Source organism: Dermacentor variabilis, chromosome 2, assembly GCF_050947875.1.
Source record: "Dermacentor variabilis isolate Ectoservices chromosome 2, ASM5094787v1, whole genome shotgun sequence".
In the NCBI taxonomy this organism is placed as follows: Eukaryota; Metazoa; Arthropoda; class Arachnida; order Ixodida; family Ixodidae; genus Dermacentor; species Dermacentor variabilis.
In genome coordinates, this window is record NC_134569.1 from 170,624,537 (window position 1) to 170,646,388 (window position 21,852).

Sequence of the window (21,852 nt, forward strand, 5' to 3'; positions counted from 1 at the left end):
TTATTATACCCTTGCAACTGGCCCTCGTTTGTGGCAGCAACACAAAAATGCCGAAATAAGTCACAGTCACAGTTTTATCTCACGATGAGGATAAATCAATGGCGATGTTTCAGCTCTACTATTCAGATGTCGTGTTTGTTTTGACGCAGCTAAGCCCGGAGAGACGGCGCCGATCAGGGAAAGTGTCTTTATTTCCACCTAACAGGTGGCGCCAGCATCCGCATACCTGATGCGGCACAGATGTTCGCTTCATGACTAATTTGATTCATTGCTGTACCATGGTATGCGATGACGTCAGGCTAAAATGTTGGTCTCTCGGCTTATCCTCGGACCCGCCGTGGTTGCTCAGTGGCTATGGTGTTGGGCTGCTGAGCACGAGGTCGCGGGATTGAATCCCGGCCACGGCGGCCGCATTTCGATGGGGGCGAAATGCGAAAACACCCGTGTGCTTAGATTTAGGTGCACGTTGAAGAACCCCAGGTGGTCAAAATTTCCGGAGTCCTCCCCTACGGCGTGCCTCGTAATCAGAAAGTGGTTTTGGCACGTAAAACCCCAAATATTATTATTATTATTATTATTATCCTCCATGGCGAAGAGGAGGCGCACGCTCATAGCAACTGTTGCGTAACATATGACCGTAGCGGGTCACGAATCGCGCAAACTTCAATCTCACTTAAGCGCTTGTGCTTGCGTGCAATCGAGAACGTAGAAAACTGTTTGCGACGAGCGCTCAAGATCATCAGTTCTGAATACGTCGCTACAGAAACAGAGAGAGCGTTTACGAAATACCGGATAATGTAGGTGCCTGTTGAGGCGAGCGACGACTTCATAGCAGTGATCACCCCTAATGAAAGAGCCACGGACATGTTAAACGTTACAGTTTTATTTCATACAGAGAAGATGTTAGCCTCTCGTTAGTCGACACTTTTCGTGTCCATATCCGCGGGCAAAAAATGCGGGCCGTTCCCGGAGGCAGTGCAATAGCGGGCCGACCCGTGGAGGAGCGGAGCAGGCTTCAAGCACTCGGAAAAGTGAAGCGAAAAATGCATAAATTCCTCGGGATCACGAACATAGAATAGCGCTCGTTTCAGTAAAAAACAAGCTCAAATTAAGAATCCGAACCACATAATTAATGATGAGGCGCTCTCGATAACAATGCGCTCCCCGCATATGTTTTCGGGTAAATATTGCTACTGCGCAAGCTGGCGTCAACGCGGCAGCTTGCGACGTGAGGAGTGACGTCACTAGCCCTTCGTATATAGAAGGACCAGCCTATAGCGACTGATTTCATTGTTGTCGCAGCACCATTATGGGTAGACAACGGGTAGTCCGCACTCCTGAGGAGCAGCTGAATACGAGAAGAGGCAAAGGGATAAAAAAAACTACCATACAATCATCGGCGGTGGACTGTCAAAATTACCATTACTCCGAATGCTCTAAATAACCATTACCGTCATTACCCCATAGCAAAAAAGCATTGCATACCCCGCCTCAGCAGGTGTAGAGGTGATTTTCAGCAGCTTCACTGGACATCCAACTTTCGCAGGGCCGGGTCGACGAGCCAATGCTTTACGCAACTTCGGCTGCGGTCGCGATATTTCGCGCAGACATTTCACCGCATGCTTATATAAGCTCACCTGAATCATTCGCGGCACGTCGGCGCACTCCGCCTCTGTGCCTCGTAAGATCTTGGACAACTCGCTGAAGACCTCGTTGTCGAGCCCTACAAGGAAAGAAAAGAAACAGCGTGTCTTCGCCGTCACATTTATTTGAAAAAAAAAACAGACGTGAGACCAAAACTAAACCATCTGCATTATAGAGCTACCTGGTGAAACGTCAGCTATATTTGTGCTCCACTAAACAATGATTGACCTAACTTACATTATTGATCAATGACTTTGCTGCTGCAATGTGAAATGTTTTGCTTTTAGAATTTGTTATAATATATATGGAGTGACAACTTCTAAGTTTTATGGAATTTTTAAAAATAGCCTGCTGCAACTAGTATAATGCTTGTACTTGAGCTGCATTATTCAGAGAGGTGGACAAAACTTGCATGAGAATTCGAAACACTTATTAAATATAATAGCGAACATTCATTAATTAATGTCTGAGTTAATTACCTTAAGGCACATATTGCGATTTGCTAATTGTAGCCGATGAGCTTTCAAGGCGTAGCCCACTTACAATAAATTTCCAGAATGACGTCAGTTCCGAGATATGAGCCATCAAACTCGCCGTAAAACGCACTGTTATTCCACTTACTTTTTTTAAGAAAATGCTCGTTTATATATTGAAGCAGAAAAGTATCGGGAACGCCCATGTATTTCGTCCTACACTTTATATTATCTCGAAAGTGGTGTCGTCCGGGAAATTCATTTCAAGTAGATACGCCCTGCAAGCTCGACGGCTACAGTTCATGAAGTTACATACAATCTATGGGACGTAAATCAATGAAAACAGAAGATAATTAGTGAATTTTCTCTAATTAGTTCCATATTTGTTTCGATTTGTCATGTTAGTACATTCCGCCTCTTCCAATAATCTAGCTCAACGACAAGCATTACGCGATCTCCCACAGGCGATCACTAAAGATTCCGTAAAATTTAAAATGGTCACCCTGTGGGTTGCAGACGGTTGCGTCTCTTGTGTAGCAGATTATTCCACTGTTGCAAGTAAGCCCTCACAATAAAAATATGGAAAAAAAGAAGACAGAAAAGCAGTGGCTTGTTCCTAGCGCCACACAACGCTGCTTCCCTCAAACTTTGTGAGCAGCACAGGTAAGTCACTCTACCTGAAAAAAGTTTTATTGATGCGAAAGCATCAAATGGCTCAGTGAACGGAAAAATTTCGTGGGGCCGCAACATCCATACGGGCACCGATTACCAGCGAAGCGATTTAGGCTGCAGACATGGGCTGCATAGACGAGCTGCGTACATTATGAAATCATGCATTCTTTTTTTTTTCATACGGCACCACACTACGCCAACACAAGCGCCGCGGCCGTCACCGCACATCCCACGCATCTGCCGCAACCGCTGCCGCAGCCGCTCCCCCGCCACCGACATGCCTGACGTTATAACCACAGAAGCGCAGGCCACGCGCACAGGAGCCCTTGCCACACTCTTTCCCCCTATCATTATTCTTCAAAGAGGATCTAAAGCGAATAAAGCGCATAAAGGCCAACTTGCCCCGCTAAGTGCACTTCCTTAAACAGGGTGTCCGAAGCAACATTAACCAAAATTTAAAATATGAAAATGCCGCGTAGCTTGACAGAACCACGGTAATGTTACTTGCCGCCGCTTTGAGAAACATAGATTATTCATTTTTTTTCATTTCGCCTGATTGGGTGATCAGCCTTAATTAATTATTCAATTTCTAAAATAATACAATTACATGAAAAGTGTCAGTGAGAAAATTGTAGAGCAAGATGAAAAACTCCCAATATTAATTTCTGTTGCTCAATACGTGCTACATAGAAGTGCTTTTCCGAGCTTGAAAGAAGTCTGCAAACACACGCAAAGTGCCTCCAGCGGCCGACCAGCCGCGGCAATTTTGGGTTTATTCGCAGGCTTCTTGCACGCTCGAAATGTCACTTTTACGAAGCACGTATTGAGCGACAGACAGCTGTATCGGGAATTTTTCACGCTCTTCTACAATTTAGTCATCCTCATTTTTCATCTAGTTCCAACATCTGAGAAGTTGAATGTATAATTAAGACTAAGTACGTAATTAGGCGGAATGAAGAAAATAATCTGAGCACCTTTAAGCGATGGCAAACAGCATTAACTTGGTTCTGTCCAGCTTCATGGTATTGGCAGCTACTTGTCCAGCCACGTGGTTCTGATTCGCCGTGGATGAAGAGTGCAAACCGACGTGCTACATAGGTTATAAACCTTGTGGGGTGGCGTAGAGACGAGGAAGAAGTGGCGCTATAGTACTGGAGGAGAGAGAACCAAGAACTTCAATAGACTACCCCAGGGATGTTTGTTCAGCCATGGAGGAATTATCAGTTGTTCCAGGGAGATCTTCTGAAGCACTTCATACGCTGTATTCGTTCTTTCCTGACAGCTTAACCAATTTTAGTAGTAACAAGAATTTCCTAATACTACCCAAATAATGCCCAATCCCTGCGATAGGTCTGCGCCACCATCAAAAGGAAAACCAAACCAAATGGAGGAACGGCTTCATCTGTGTCCGTTGAGATTTTTGCATTTTGACTCACTCGCAGGGGACTAACACTTGTGCGCGTTGACAAGATTCACCGAAAGGGAAGAGGGAAACGCCGGAGAGCTACCGTTCAAGTACAAAGATGGAGGCTGACTCGGGCGGGTCTTCTACATCGAACGACTCGCTCATCGGCGTCACCAGCAAGGCCAGTCCACGCGAGCGCACCTTGACAGATAGAGGTACGCCAGAATGTCGCACTTTGATGCACCATGGCAAGATTTATATACTGTCATACACCGCCGAATGAGTCGCCGTGAGGAGAGAATTCGATGTCTATTACGATTAACTGACTGCATATGCCGGCGAAGCAGGTTGGGCAAGAGCCCAAGCTCTTGAATATCTTAGTCAGGCAGCATTACACGGAGCCATTTCAAAAAGTGATGCTGTAAAGGCGGACAATTTTGATGGTAGGTCAACGGCTGCAACTGCATGGTTAGATTTTATGAATGCGCCTTCCAACAAAATCATTGGGATTCAGATGATGACAAGAAACCTGGAGCCATTTTTGTCGGCAATTGTGTGAAAAGGACCGACCTGAAAGTCTCAGACTACCTTAGGTACACGTCGAGCCAATGGAAATTAAGATTCCTGACATCGTTTAAAATGAACAGGCCATAATGGGGGAACGGAGTTTAGGCACAAAGTCGGGAGCCTTCAAGAATACTTGTATGAAAAGTGAAGGATTCTCCTACTCGCTGACGCAAGCCTTCCTCACACATTAGTTGTGCCGCTTCCTGACTAGGTCAGCATGACAAAGGGCTTGAAATTTATAGCACTAAAAGGTGCACCGTTTGTTTGGAGTGAACATTGCGAACAAACACATTAAGAACTTGTCAACATCGTATCTTCAGATCCAGTCTTGATACTTCCGGTCTTCAAAACGTTTTTCGAGCTTTGCCCAGACGCATCACTTATGGAGCTGAGGCCGTACTCTACGAAGGGGATGGCTCACAGCCACTTGGGCGCCAACTCAGGGCTCGGAGTTATTACTAGTACGCATTTACGAAAGCGCAAGAAAACTACGCTGCAAGGAAAAGGAAGCGCTTGAAGTGTAACGGCTGTTAGGTATTTCCGCTCACACGTTAAGGTCGACACTCCATGCTGTTTATGGGCAACAAAGCACTTAACTATGTTCTCAATCTCTCGCAACCCTCGGGTATATTTGTGAGGTCGATCAACGAATCTAAGTGTGACTGCAAGTCCCACTTGGAGTGACCACAGACCAAAAGACAAGCTACCAGAAGCTGATGCGCTATCCTGGCTGCATATTTCACCATCAGCAAATACGGAAAAATTGTACACCTTCGACATCTCATAAGGCACAGAGGAAATTGGACCACAGGGCGAGATGTTTTCCGTGCCAGAGACCATGCCGGCCAAGAATCTTGCCATTTTACTGCGACACTGCTCAGTCGAATGGGCATGACGGATTCTCAAAGACCTTCAGGAAGATAAACCTGCGTTTTGCTTGAGAAAATATTAAAAATATGCACATAAATGTGACCGCATTCGCCACCTTTGTCTAACGGTCAAAGCCAAATACAAACCTAAAGGAAGCGAAATCGTCATTCCCACGCATTCGAGCGTACCCTTTGAAGTCGTCCGTCTCGACTTCATTTAAATAAAGAATGAATGGAGAAAGGATGCTGAAGACGCAGGCTTTCATTGGCGCTATTGACGAATATACAAGAACGGTAGCAGCTAAATGAGGGAAACAGGATGCCATTGCCCTAATGGATCAAGTTGTCTTCAAGAACTAAAGTATTGGTCTCCGATACCGGACCTGTTTCACGTAGCGAGAAGCTCAGAAAATGCACAGAACAGGAAGACGCCACTATAACAACTTGGTCGCCGTACCACCCAGAGGGCAACGCACTCGCAGAAAGGTTAATTTGCGACCTCAAGAAATACTTCTATTTATACCCTACCTTCCCTGGTTGGTGGAAATGCGCCTAGGAATTTGCAGAGACTGTACACTGGAACACCTACACGGAGTGGTTGGGCCGCAGTCCGTACTTATCTGCAAATGAATCAATTTCTTGGCTCCCTGCAGATCGTCAGTTAGAAATCACCGGTAGTGTTACTCTTCTAGAGACGGCCAAGACAGCCGAACAGCAAACGTAATATAAATTTGGAATGAAGAGAAACTTCGACAATCGGCAGTATGGTAGGTTGCCTGCGATTGAACCTGGATGTTTCATACTCAAGAAAGGACTCAGTGGCCTCTATTGCCAATTTAGTCGTCCATACATGGTTCAGATCATGAACAGCAGGTTGCCATTATCATTCAAGAGAAAAGTGTATAATAGCTGTGTCTTACCAGTACTCACGTACTGGGCAGAAACCTGGAGGCTTACGAAAAGGGCTCTACTTAAATTGAGGACGATGCAACGAGCTATGGAAAGAAAAATGATGGCTGTAGCGTTAAGGGATAAGAAAGTAGCGCATTGGGTGAGGGAACAAACGCGACCTAATGACATCTTAGTTGAAGTCAAGAAAAAGAAATTGGCATGGGCAGGACATGTAATGAGAAGCGAAGATAACCGATCGTCACTAAGGGCTACGGACTGGATTCTAAGCGAAGGGAAGCGTAGCAGGGGGCGGCAGAAAGTTAGGTGGGCGGATGAGATTAAGAAGTCTGCAGGGACAACATGGCCACAATTAGTACGTTACCGGGGTAGTTGGAGAAGTATGGGAGAGGCCTTTGCCCTGCAGTGGGTGTAACCAGAATGATGATGATGATGATGATGATGATGATGATGATGATGATGATGATGATGATGATGATGATGATGATGATGATGATGTGCCCATTAATCGAGAGACTACATGCCATCGTTGGCCATCCACGCATGACTGCGGTGCCGACTTTACAGGCAGGAACCCACTGCGACACGATTATTAAGTGGATCAAGACCGTTCTTCTTGCGCACGCAAGCTTTCATCATTCTCCTTCGCAGCTGCGTTAGCTCGATATATGGGATACAAAGTTTTTACTCCCACTATACAGACGACTCTTTCTGCTCCGTCTTATCAAGTGCATCTCATGAACAACAATCTTCTTTGCGGTGTCCGCCACCTTTTCTCTGGCCAGGCAACTGCATCATACACCCATCTAAGTGGCACCGAGGAGACACAAGACGTTCTTGTATATTATTTCGTTGCAAGTATCAATGCTCGAATTCTGCGCAGCGCGCTCGTGTGGCCACAGCGTCCAGAAGTAAGAAAGACTGACCGTATGCAGCCAACCCTGAACATCGAACGTACATTATTGAACTCACCGCCATACGAGAGGGATTGAACTTGCTGAAGCGTTTTGTCAAAGTCCCGCAGTATCGGTAGATTGTCATCAGCATCGACTCCACGCTAGCAATTCGCTGTACTTTTCGTGAAGCTCCATATACGTGGCCATCAAATGCCCTCCACTAGCTGGAGAGAAACGCCGATTACGATCCGCATCTAATGGATCCCATGTGCCGCTGCAGTTGGCCAGTTAGAGGTAAATTCTGACATTCTTCCGCCGACTACATGTCACCCTGTACCGCAGTTTTCAAATAAATGAGGACAACTCCTACTCACTGACGCGCTTAATCCCCTAGAGAAAAGGGCACTTCGGAGATGCTTTAGGCCTGCGCTTAAGCTGGTTGCACTGCCCTGTGATCACAGCAATACTATGCCGCAATTGGGCGTTCTTGCCCATTCTGTGCCATCTCCGTCAATGTTGTAAACGTGACAAACAGGCATTGGTCGTGCCTGGTGTTATAGCAAGCGTGTCTGCGGCATCTCGGAGTGACCTGGCTTCGTCCGGGCCACCCACTTGACTTGCAGCGTTTGGTGCATGGGCCGATGTCTTCGATGTAGTTTGTGCACGAAGGAAAATCTTTATTTTTTTTTTCCTCCGGGTAGTGTATCGAGAAAAAAATATAGTGGGAAAGGGCGTTTCTTTGCCACAAACACATTTTTTGTTCATCAAGTGCGCAAACTATTGAAATCTATTGTTGAGCGTGAAAACACAGAGCAAACAACAGCATGCATACAGTTGCACGTACCTCCTCTGGCACTGCTGAGAATACTAATAATGATGGAGTTGTAGAAGGAGGACGATATGGCTGCCTTCATCAGAAGAATAGCAGGCTGCAAGAAACACCATTGGTTACCATCACATGGAGATTTCGGCTATAATTATATACTAGAAAACTCTGCTTTACGGTAACTGATTGGTTTTACAAACTTCTCGATTGCTTTTTTTTAAACAAGAAGTATTCCGTTCGGCCAAAGAAACATTACGATCGAAGGCGCTTCGTTTTGCCATCATAGTTCCATGGCGAATCAGGCGCCTCGTAGAGCGCGGAATTCTATATCTATTGCCCTTTCTGTTAGATAAATGTAGGTACCAGGTATCTACATTAAACATTTCTCAAATCTCTAAAACACTCGCATCATGCTATATTATATCACGCATATTGTTTAATTTTTCGCGGTGACCGTTCTAGTTCGGACTATCATCGTTAGCGATATGCCGTTCGACGGAAGGTAGCCGTAATGTATCTGAATGCTCTCGAATATAGCCGCATATTCTGCATCCAAAAAGGGTTAGTTAATCAGAGTGCGGGTGCTACGCAAATGCTGCTGCGAATGCAGCTCGAATGTAAGCTGGTGCTCAGCTCCGGGGGAGAAGGCGCGGGGGGGGGGGGGGGAGGGGTTCTTACCTCACGTATGTGATGAAAGCTGCGTCCTATGTAGTCATAGATCTGCTCGGCAGTGGACGTTTCATCAACTGACAGGCGGAGCTCCGCGGTTTTCTTTGTATTTCTTTCCAGACCTTGGCTAATGGTGAGCATCGTCTGTGAGAAACAGAGACAGTAGGAGTATAAGTGAAACCGTATAATAACTATGCAGATCCCACGCACTGTCATAATTTTAATTATGAGGTTTTACATGTCAAAACCACTCTCATTATGAGGCACGCCATAGTTGGGGGACTCCAGAAATTTCCACCACCTGGGGTTCTTCAACTAAATGTAAGTACACTGGTGTTTTCGCATTTCGCCCCCCATCGAAATGCGGCCGCCGTGGTCGGGATTCGATCTCGGGACCTCATGCGTAGCAGCCCAGCACCATAGCCACTAAGCTACCACGGCGGGTTTGCAGATTTTGCAGATAGCTGGCCACCCAGCATTGTTTCGGGCTCCGCATAGCATTACCGGTTACAAGAACGTAGGGCGAGCAGTTATGTGTTTAACTCGAGAAAGTGTAAGATGCCAGAAGCAAGACGACAGTGATAGCTATAGTATGACGCAGACGGCATAGTTTCTGCTCCGGTTATTCGACATGAGTTTCAGAGATGCCAATTGTTGTGTTCTGCATAAAGTACTCAACGGGCGTTAGCGTCATAGGCACGGATTGTAGCGCCACCTGAGCATAATTGCTACACAGTCGTACGTACTTAAAACTACGTTATGTTGTGTAAGCGAACACAACGATGTCATTATACTTCGGCGAAGAAATTTGAAAACTTGTTATGTCTGCGGCCGATCATGACGGTGGAACTGTTGTGCAGCTTAGCGTTAGCTGCGGTGAAGAAAGGATCGAGAAATGTGGGCCGCAGCAGAAGGCGGTGCAGTCTTATAGCATCAGATGTCTGTAGAAAAGAATGCAAGGAACTAACACGTGACGAAAGCGCCAAACATCATTGACAATAGAGAACTATGTGCGCGATAGGGGCCTAATTTCAACTTAAACCACTGAGGTGAGCGGACACATGCACGTCTGGCTCATTGCGAGCGCTTTCACCGGCCAGATGGTCCTCGGTAACGTGTTTCTTCTTTTCTGTTGGATGAATATCAGGTCGTGTTACCTAGCTGGCCTAGAGGATGCACCATAATTAGCACTGTCTTCACGCATGGGGACATGTCTAGGCCCTACCACGTTGTAGATTCTCCAGTCACGCCGATTCATCGTGGCGTGCTCCCCAAGGTGACGGGAGCACCCAAGGCGTGCTCCCCTCAGGGACATACCAGATAAGTCACGTGTGCTACAGGAGGCCGAAAAATGCTCATGCCACGCGGAAGCATTTATAGATGCTGCTGTTGAGAAGATGAAGGGCCACCGATGCATGATCTTCGACTGCTACAACCGGGACACAAGGTTGAAGATGCACTGGCTGGTACGTGGTGTGCCTGACAAAGATGTGCAGGTCTCTTTTTCGGCGTATGGTAAGGTGACCGATATAGCAAAGGAACGTTGGAGGGTGCGATACATTACTTGCAGAGGCTCAACAAGGTGGACAGTCTCTTTGAAATTCGAAAGTGGAGTAAAGGTGGACGACACCCCTTATCAAGTAAAGATCCCCGCTGAGCTAGCCTTCGTCATTGTTCTACACTCTTAGACAAAGCTACACCCTTTGGGGAGTATATTTGCCACACAACAATAATAGTCCTCTGCCTTGCTTGCGTTTAAACGCAAGCTAGGCAAGAAAGCAATTGCTTTCTTGAAAACGCCGCGCCCGCTACTTTCCTGTCGGGAATGCTATGTCATGCTGATAACGCGCATGCCGTTCGCTACTGGGAAGTACCTGGCTCGAATCGTTAAAGAAAGAAAATGCGGACAACACAGATGACAATTATTGTTGTGTGGCAAGATATGACCCAAAAGGTGTAATTTCTTTTAGAGTGTAGGTGAAGCTCCTCTATGACTATTTTGCCATAGCACCGGCCATAAACGCCGGGTGTGTCTGGTGCCCTGGTCTCCCCAGTGTCGTTGGTCTGGCCACGATGGATTACAGTTTGTGAATAAGTACGCAGTGAAGACTTCCCTGGGCACCTCATAAACAAGGCAAATGCTGAAGACACTGTCGGAGGTCCCGTGCACAAGGGGAGGTAGACCGCGACACCCGCGCCGGCTAAAACAGCCCCAAAGAGAAAAGCATGAGACATCATCGAAAGGCAAAACATGACACAGTGGATAAAGGAAGCAAGGATGAAGTCGTGTCGCCATTGATGGACGCCAGCGGCAAGCACAGCTATGCGCTTGCAAGACACGCTGGGCAAAGGCCTCCACGTCATCGAGAAGTAGAAGAACTGCCCAGTAAAGCTACTCCCACTCGCCCATCCGCCTCGTCACCAACGCCGATTGGCGTTATAGACAAGAGGGTGGCCTCAACACCACCAACACACACGTGAAATTATCCCCATGGCGAAGTCCATGGACGCAACATATACCTTGATAGTACGAACCATGCCTCCTTTCTGAAGCGATGCTTTCTTAACCTCTTTCTGCGGTTTTAAGGAAACTATTTATACGCCGTTGAATGCGCAGGCACGCAGTGAATTGAAGGCGCCGCCCTGAAACAACTCATTGAAATTGTGCCACAGCATTGCGTTCTATTTATTTTTTCGCCTGCAAGAACGTACACGCCGAGAGTCTCACGAGGTGCATCGTCTTGCTTGCCCGATTACGCTTTCCATCGACAGCACCAAGAAAACAACTTTCATCAGTTGGCGTGAAAATTGTACAGACATAACTTGTGTTCCAAAAAAAAGTTGAGAGGACACTTAAACTTGGCCTTTAAGAGTGGAACGCGACATCATTCAAAGATCCCTAATGGCTTCTCACGCTTCCCGGCAACTGCAGCGTATGCAACCGTAATGTATATCGGGAAACGCTCGTGGCGGACGCTATGCACGAAGGCTGACTTTGTGATCGGAACGCGCCCTCTTGCAGGGACCGCGATGTGGCTGAGGCGAGCGCCATCTAGAGGTCTTTCAAGGAAGCAGGCGCGCTGCTCCGTGGACTCAGATATCTACGCTCCGGTGTGCGCAAATGGCGGACGCCGTCTCCGGTCTGTGCATTGTAGAAACGATAGAAAATCGGTTTTCGCGCAACAGAGTTATGTTTTCTCGTATTTTCAGATTACAATGAAAGAGCTATTGAGTCTGTAGGTTGTTTGTGACTCATATTTTAGCTTGAGAAATTGAATTAGTTCAGTGCATTCCTTGCGTCCATGAACGGCCTGGGTATGTGTGGTTCAATAATCTTTTTTGTCGCTCTGACATCTGACGCTGGTTACTGATGCCGCATTTTCTTGGACAAGGGTTTCTTAAAGCTATCGCGGTAATACGTGCGCAATGGCACGCTGCAGCGTAACCCCTAGCGCTGTCGGCGGTCCCTGGGCTGGTGGGTGAGTTAGGCGTTTGCCTTCTCAATCGGCAACTGCCAACGGAACCACAGAGAGTGACGGGCACCTGTAGAATGTGTGTCCTCGTGTAGACATGCTTTCATTGACCTGTTTTACCGCGGAACTGTTTACCTGATGCGCCTGAATGAATGAGCCATGTGCGTGGTCCCGTAGGAGTGGAGGGAGTATGTTGGCTGGCTAACGTTCGTAAAGTGAACAAAACGACGCTGTTTGGTCTCGTAGGAGGCTATCGCGGCCGGCTAACGTCCGTAAAGTGAACAAAAAAGATGGCAGTGCGAGCGCCGACCCACGGCGGAGGAGAAGCACGCGTTGAACACCCTCCATACCCCCAACACCGGGTCGGCCTGGTATTGCACTATCTTCGGGATCGGCCCGCGTAGAGGGAGTGCTTCACGCCTGCTTCTCCTCCGCGGTAGGTCGGCGTGGTATTGCACTATCTTCGCGATCAGCCCACGCAAGGGGAGTGCTTCACGTCTACTACTCCTCCGCGGTGGGTCGGCCCGGCATTGCACCATCTTCGCGATAGGCCGACGTAGGACTAGGACTAGTGCTTGACACCTGCTTCACCTCTGCCGAGGGTCGGCCCGGCATTGCACTATCTTTGGGATGGCCCATGTATGAAGAATTGTTGGTCTATGTCTATGAAGAGGATGATGATGATGATGTGTGATGTTTTATAGCGCAAGGGCAAGGTTTGGCCAAAGAGTGCCATGACAAGTGGTAATGGTGACGATGTATAATAGATGGCGTGCACAATGAATGGCTCATGCTAGATTTGACATGGCTGTAAAAGCGCCTAAAACCTGCCGCTGTAAGTGGCGCAGAAAATATAGGTGCTAAAGTAATGACGGTGACCAGGCAGTGATGCGGGGCTACGGCAATGGGCTTTCGTTAAAAGATGATGCAATAAAATATAACACTGACACCAGACTTTCAAGAGAGCCCTTGAATGCAGGGCTGTTATGTTCTGAAAGTCGCCTGGCCAAATGATTTTCAGGGTGTCGGTTTCGGCTAATCAAGAATCAAGAAAAAGAAATGGGCATGGGCAGTACACGTAATTAGGAGGGAAGATAACCGATGATCATTAAGGGTTACAGACTGGATTCCAAGGGAAGGGAAGAGTAGCAGGGGACGGCAGAAAGTTAGGTGGGCGGATGTGATTAAGAAGTTTGCAGGAACAACACGGCCACAATTAGTACACGAGCGGGGTAGCTGGAGAGCTGGAGAACTGTGGGAGAGGCCTTTGCCCTGCAGTGGGCGTAACCAGGTTGATGATGATAATGATAATGAGGATGATGATGGTTTCGGCTAAAACTAAAAAATATACGACTGTTTGCAGAAAAAAAAGCGGTTCATCGCTAAGAAAAAATGCAGGGTGAAGGTGCATATTCTCGCGATATACAGAAGGCAAATTCTATTTCCTCTTTGTTTCTATGGCAGGGCACTGAATAAGAACATGGAGGACTGTGAGACTATTGCCGCACTTAATATAAGTTGGAGGATCGCCCCCAGTCAAGAGATAAGGGTGAGTACCGTATGTGTGGCCTATCCTTAATCGGCAAAGAAGTACTTCCTTGTGCCGTGCTGTTTTCCCACTTATCCAGTTCCCCAATTTTGGTTTTACAATGTGAAGCTTATTCTTTGCTTGTGTATGCCACTCGCCTTGCCAATGATTCCTCAATTTACGGCGCCGAAAAGGCTTTATGTCTGTGGCAGGGATGGGGGTATTTCCATCTTTGTCTCTAACACTAACTGACGTAGCCATTTCGTCAGCAGCCACATTTCCCTCTATACCACTGTGGCCATGTGCCCAGCATAAGGCCGTCACTTGCTTGCACATACTTGCAGAACACAACAAGGTATGTAGTTCATTCAAAACGGAGTTCTTGTGTTTTCGTAGGCTAATTAGGGCTCTCACTGCACTTAATGAGTCTGGGAAGACAATAGCCTTAGCGATATTTATGAGCCGTATGTGTTGAATAGCCTTAAGTACAGCGTATGCTTCCGCTCTAAAGATACTGGTGTGTGGGTTTAGTGATCAAGGCAGAAAGCTGGGCTAGTTGGTGTGTCATCATTATTCAAAAGACTAGCGCAAAATAGCAGGGAGAAAGACAGAGAAGACGACAGGACGAGCGCTCATCCTGTCGTCTTCTCTGTCTTTGTCCCTGCTATTTTGCGCTAGTCGTTTGAATAATTGTGGGTTTAGCGCTCCAGATGTTAAAAATGAGGTTCCCAGAGCTGCGTAAGCAACACCAGCAGGAGACTTCGAAGCACCTGTATAAAATTCATCACAGGAGTACTTTTCCTTAAGTTACAGAAAATTCGCATATATGTATGCCTCCGGGGCTCGTTTCGATATTTCTAAAAAAGAGATGTCACAGACGATAGTCTGCCACTCCCAAGGCGGCGGAAGCCGTGTAGGAGCCATTAGGACAGTGTGTAAAAGAGGGAACCCTGTTTTTTTTCTGAGAGTGCTTCCAACCGAAGGGACAGAGGAGGCCTAGTTGCTGGACGGTTACGAAGCAGCCTAGCAGTGGACAAGTCGCATGTAGTAGGATGACAACGATGTTTAACATTTCATTTAACTTTCAGGGCGTATGAGAAAGTTAGATATGTCATTTGGTAGTGCAATAACCGTTCGTTTGATTCGACGCAGAGGCTATGCACAAGGCTACTCCTAAAGGCGCCTGTCGCAAGGCGAGTGCCTAAGTGGTGAATAGGATCAAGCATTTTCAGATCACTAGGTGCCGCAGAATTATGGACTATTGCTCCGTAGTCAAGCAGTGTTAATATTAGACTTTGGTACAGCTTTAAAAGGCATCTCCTCTCACTTCCCCAAGATGTGCATGACAAGAGCTTCAGCAGGTTCATAGTCTTGAGGCACTTTGCCTTAAGATACTTCAGGTGTGGTACAAAGGTTAGCTTACTGTCTAAAAGGATCCGTAGAAATTTGTGTTCATTGCTCACAGATAGCCGTTCTCCATTTAGATATATTGCGGGGTCCGCCAGTATCGCTCTCTTGATAGAGAACAGGACGCACGTACTTTTTTGAGGCTTTAGCTTCAGCCCACTTAGCCAATTTATTTATTCAAAACTGTACTTGTCGCTCAGAGATACTTAGATTACATGATTTGAAACATATCTGGATGGCATCCACATATACGGAATAAGACATAGTACGTGGTATGACAGTCTGGATCGAGTTCATTTTGACAATAAAAAGAGTGCAGCTCAGCCCACAACATTGTGGAACACCATCCGTTTGTGTAAATGGACAAGACAGAACGTTAGCAACTCTAACACGGCACGTGCGATTGGAGAGGTAACTCTGAATCATGTTCAGCAAGTTGCCTCGAACTCCCATTTCAGACAGGTCACGGAGAATCCCAAAGCGCCAGGTTGTGTCACATGCCTTTTTCATATTGAAAATTACTGTCCGGAAAAACTGTTTGGGGACAAAAGCATCACGGATCTCGATGTGAACAAGGTGATCTGTTGTGGATCTACCCTCCCTGAAACCACGCTGAAAGAGATCGAGCATCTTGTTGCTTTCAAGAAAATGGATGAGGCGACGGTTAATCATTTTCCGAAATAGTTTGCACAGACAACTTGTCAGAGCTATAGGCCTATAACTATTTGGTGAGGAAGGGTCCTTGCCCTCTTTGAGAATAGGGATCACGATTGCTTCTTTCAAGACGGAAGGAATGTAGCCGGCAGAGAACATGGAATTGAAGAGTGACAGTAGTGTTTTTGGGGTTTCAGGGTGTAAGTGTGTGATCCTGTCATACATAATTCTGTGGCTTCCTGGAGCGGACTTGTTGCAACAGTTCAGTGAGGTCTGGAACTCAGCCATTCCAAATGTACGATTGTATACTTCATTAGATGTGCATTTCCGACCCAGAGTCAGCTGCTCTGCTTGTCGGTGGTATTTTAGGAACGTATCTGTGTGATGATATTTACTAGAAACGTGCTCAAAATGTGCTCCTAGACAATCCGCCTGGTCGTCAAGAGTATATGCCTGCGTGTTTACTAATGGCAGAGGATGAGTTTCGCCGCCTTTTATTTTGTTTACCCTGTTGCAAGCTTTTCTCTCATCTGTATAAGAATTAATGCCGGAAATGTATTTTTGCCAATTGTCCGTTTCGGCACGGCGGCGAGTCCTTCTGGCTTCTTATTTTATTTTTTTTAAAGCTGATAAGGTTTTTGGTAGTCGGAGAGTCACGGAGCTGATTCCAAGCCTTATTCTGTTTCTTTCGTGCTTCCTTACATTCATCGTTCCACCAGGGGACACGTCGTTTAATGGGCGATGGATTTGTTTGCGGGATACATATTGACGCTGCGTCGACAATAAATGTGGTTAAATATGACACTGCATCGTCAATACTAAGCGCACGACTATCATCCCATGTCATATATGTTAGCTCTCCGTATCGCTGCAAGTTCGCTGAGTCAACTTTGTACTGAGGTGCATGTGGAGCACATTCGTCCCGTTTCCTTAATTTTAAAACAATCGGGAAATGATCACTCCCGTGTGGATTCTTATGTACTTTCCACTACTAGTACGGCACGACTGTATTTGAAACAATGACTAAATCTATAGATGAAAATGTCTTGTTTGCAACGCGCTAAAAAGTTGGCGCCTTCTTATTTAGCAAGCACGCACCTGTACTTAAGAGGAAGTTTTCAATCAGACGCCCTCTGGCATCACATCGCGAATCGCCCCACAAGGTATGAGGAGCATTTAAGTCTCCAACGACAATGTACGGTTCCGGTAGTTGCACAATAAATCTTTCAAATTCAGTTTTGGAAAGTTGACAGTTTGGAGGAATGTACAAAGACGAAATTGTCAGCAGCTTACTAAAAAGCACTGCTCTGACTGCAACTTCCTCCAGGGGCGTTTTAAGCTGTAATTGCCGGCAAGCATCACCCTTATCTATAGTTATTGCCACACTTCCAAAGGAGGCAAGGGTGTCGTTGCGGTCTTTTCGGTAAATGACATACTGCCGGAGAAAGTACGTGCGTGAAGGATCAAGATGCGTCTCTTGGACACACAGCACCTTTTGATTGCACGTATTTAAGAGTTCCTTAATGTCGTCTAGGTTGTGGAATAAACCCCTGAGATTCCATTGTATTATTTGTGCATCCATACTGTATGTGTTTTGTGCTGTGTGTCTAAGAAATATAGATTAGATTAGCTCACGAGGCCCTTCCAGGCCTCATGATACGAGATTTCTCTTTCTTTCCAGCGCGTTCGAGGGAGCTGCGCCGTTTCTTGCGCGTCTGAGACGCCGGAGTTTTGCTCGTATCCATCACTTCTTTGACGCGCTGGATACTACCCGCGCAGCGGGCACTTTCGCGAGAGTGTTGGGCCGATCTGCACGGGCAGTGGCGCAGGGTCCAACAGACCCGAGGGTCTGCTGGCCTACTTCTTGGGGGCCGGAACAGCACTGGCTGTTCCAACCGGGGAGGCTGACGTCGTGACCGCCGTCACGCTCCGTGCGACCTGGGCGGCCGCCGAATGATGTAGCGCTGCCCCCCGGCGCGCCACATTGGTGTAGGAAGGGCTAGACTGATTTTGGCGAGCGAAACGTTTACGTGCCTCTGGAAACGAGAGGTTTAGCTTGACTTTCAGTTCTATGATTTGCTTCTCTTTTTTCCACGAGGGGCATGATCGCGAGTAGAATGCGTGATCTCCTTCACAGTTGGCACAGCGCATTGGTGAAGTGTAAATGTCGGAAACGTGTTCTGTTGAACTACACTTAGCACAAGTATCACGCCCTCTGCAGTTCCGCGACCCATGCCCAAAACGCTGACACTTGAAGCATCGACGTGGATTTTGGATGTATGGTCTAAAACGAAGCTTGCGATAGCCGGTTTACATTGTTTCAGGAAGGTTGCTGGTTCCGAAAGTAATGATTATGTGTTTGGTCGGTATTCGTTTGTCATCTCGCCTTTATGTTATTTTTTGCACCTTTACTACGTTCTGGCCTTGCCATCCTTCTAGTAGTTCGCTTTCACTCAGTTCGAGAAGGTCATCTTCTGAGACGACCCTGCGCACTGTGTTCATGGACCTGTGTGGCCCACTGAGACTGGAATTTCCCCAAATGCTACAAGTTTCGAGAGTTTGTCATATTGCGCTTTGTCGCGAAGTTCGAGAAGAAGATCGCCACTTCCCATCTTCGTTATTTTATAGCCTGGGCCAATTGCTTCCGTGAGGCATTTAGCTACAACAAATGGTGAGATCATTCTGACTGTTTTGGTATCGTGCTGGCTGTGTACAACGTGTTACATGGGAAAAGATTGCTTTGTTTGCATGAAAAATGTGAAGGTTTCATCGGAGCGCCCCCTCTTAAGGGAGCGATCAGGTAATGGTGGAAAGCTGCTTGCCATATAGCGTTGGAAATTTCGGCGGCGATGGTGGCCACCTACCACCGAGCCCAACAAGGGGACGCTACAAGATTGGAAGAATACCTGAAGACGCCAGCCATGCATCGCCACTATAACCTAATATTAAATACCCAAGGTTGGACAATTACACCAGGTTAACCCTTGCCGGCCCAGAATACAGAATTGAGTAGAAGCGATAAGTAGACAGGAAAGAAGAAACAGTGAGAGACAAACGAAAATATTGAAGGGGGGGGGGGGGGGACAAGAAAAGGCGACTGCCGATTTCCTCCAGGTGGGTCAGTCTGGAGGTGCCATCTATGTGAAGCAGAGACCAAAGAGGCGTGTTGCCTCCGCCGGGGGGCCTTACGTTCCTAACACGCAGCATCGGCTCAACGCCCAGGATCCCCCTTTCCCCAGACACGGCTAAGCCGCGCACGGATACACGTGGGAGGGTCCGGCCCTCGTGTGCTCAGGCACGTGGTGTCGCCACACACCAAACGTCTGCTGATGCAGACGCCCCTGCGGGGTCTGTGGAGACGAGACCCGCCAGAACCAACCATAAACACCTTCGCTGTAAAAACAAGTTGGCAAATGTGGGCGATCGCGAAGATCTCCCGCGTCGTTCGCGCGCACATCTTCCAGAAGTTTCTACAGCAAAGTTGAGCACCGCTAATGACAGTCGGCGTGGCCTATTAGGTAGAAATCGATCGACTTTTACATGATCTACCGTTTATTCGACTAAGGCATACGATGAGAATTTCATGATGAGAGTACTACAAGGTCACCATCAGCAGCCCGTATTCCTCCACCTCCGCCTTCGAAAAATTGCGCGCACGTTCAACATTGGTACACGCTTGGTATGTCGTTGCCACAGCGAGTAAATAATAATATATAATATTATATTCATTTTCTCTATCATCTCTTAATATATTAGCACCTCATCTGAACTAGTGCGGTGGTATTTCACCAAGTTTGTTCTTCCAGCTTGATAGTGTTTTTTCCAACTTTAGGTACCTTAATAGCATACGCTACGTTTGCTATGGTTTGCTGGCGCATAGAAACGAAAAAGTACATAGCACGATGTATTGTTCATAAATGCTCTTACCTCTGTTGAAAACGCGCGACCAATTCCGTGCATAATATGTAGGTTATCCATTGAAGCTTAGTGCGGGACAATTACAATCATATTCACACGAAGACGTACCTAAAAAGGAGTCTCACCCGCGTTATCAGTGCACCATATACAGTGACTCGTAGTGCGTGTAACGGCGGCGTGGCAAAATCGCCGAGTGCGCAGCGTGCCTGCGTAGATCTGATGCAAGTCGGTTGGCGACATAGATGGTTGCGGAGTAGCTCGGTCACAATGTAAAGGAAATTTGAAAAGAACGAGCTGGTACTGGTGAGAAATAGAGCGATTCGCAAGTAAACGGCTGTAGGCTGGCACAGGGAGCGGCCAACGAGGAAGGACTCCCGGCCGGCTAACTGCCGTCGGCTCACGCAACTAATTAAACTCTCAGCCAATGAATTTAAATAATAGTTTTTCTTTCATCCATCCAGCTGTAAACTTGCAATGGCCCCTATAGTGGAGCTATCAAGAAGAATGAGCTAATATATTGAAGTATCTAGAAATAGAAATGGCAACTTTCGTATCGAATACAATCAGTTTCCTAGTATTTTGTATCTTTGTATCTGTATATTAAATACTTATCGGTTCATTATTTTTATCGGCATGATAATACAGTTACAAAGTACCTTTACCCAGCTCTGTGGCTGTTACAAGGAACGAACGCCAAGTGGTGCTAAGAAAGCTTTGGTTTAAAAGCCTATAAGAAAATCTCAGGAACACGCAAAGAGGAGGAAAAGGAAAAGGCAATAGAAAAAAAGCCACAGAAGGTTGCAGTTCCGTGATTGTGTTTATGTGTGCATATCGGTAAGGAGAATTTTTCCTCTGGTTATGCTTGCAGTTTGACCTACAAGGGAGTTGCTTCACATTTGCCGAGGAAATGGCTTCCACGTGCCGGAAATGGAGCTCTATGAAGGGGCTACTCCAGCGTACACTGTGACTGTGCGGCGCCTGCTGCGCAAGGCTGTGACTTCTTCATGATTGTCAGTGTTCTCTATTGAGGAAAATTACAAAAGGACTGCACTTCAGTAGTTATGACGCTACCTGGACATTCATGCTTGAGCCTATCGCTCAAGTATGAATTTGTAGGAGAGTGAGTGCCAGTGTGCGTCATACTGGGGAGAGCCTAACAGAAGCTGGTTGATAGTACAAGCTAAACCACAGGAAGCGCTCGCCGCACTCTGAGTCATTCCGACGCCGGCGAAGCAGCCTTTCTTATATGCATCATCTCCAAGCTATGACTTAAACCGGAGTCGCTTCGCAACGAGAGGCGCCGGCTTCAGCATACCATAGTTTAGCAAGTGTTACCCACGTAATATAGCATGTGCATCCCCCTCAAGGATAACATGAGCACACATCTGCCATTGGGCACCACTAACCAAAATGTTTTACAAAGTACCCGACAAGCGACACTATTATAAGCTGTTAATCATATTCTTACCCAATACTAATTAGAGCCTGAATGTCAGACATTTCACACTTTCTTCTCTGTGCGAAACTTGCCGCAGTGCAGTACTCCTATTGCAAAATGTTTTTTCGACGTATACAATGGTCCGTTTACGCCCGCACCAGAAGGCGTAAAGTGACGATGCCCAGTCAGATGCGTATTAAAAAGTTCTTAAGAACATTACTCTTCAACCATTGTTTAGACCTTACGCCATCGTCTAACATTTGTCTTAACAAGTCTGTCTGTCTGTCTGTCTGTCTGTCTGTCTGTCTGTCTGTCTGTCTGTCTGTCTGTCTGTCTGTCTGTCTGTCTGTCTGTCTGTCTGTCTGTCTGTCTGTCTGTCTGTCTGTCTGTCTGTCTGTCTGTCTGTCTGTCCTCTTACGCCACCGTGACGGGGTTCATGGTCGTCCCTTTAAATTGTTGTATGTCAGAAAATGTATGACAAACTTGCAGAAATGACAATAATCA

The 21,852-nt window shown here is 46.8% G+C and overlaps 1 protein-coding gene across 1 annotated transcript in view; it reads right to left on the reverse strand.

Moving 5' to 3' along the window:
• Positions 1–21,852, reverse strand: part of LOC142572935 (rifampicin phosphotransferase-like) — a 139,178-nt gene that overhangs the window by 37,066 nt on the left and 80,260 nt on the right. The window contains exons 26-28 of the mRNA XM_075682393.1: positions 8,940–9,074; positions 8,280–8,364; positions 1,638–1,723 (exon numbers count right to left, since the gene is read on the reverse strand). Coding sequence (XP_075538508.1) covers positions 1,638–1,723; positions 8,280–8,364; positions 8,940–9,074 — 306 coding nt within the window. The remainder of the gene's footprint in view (positions 1–1,637; positions 1,724–8,279; positions 8,365–8,939; positions 9,075–21,852) is intronic.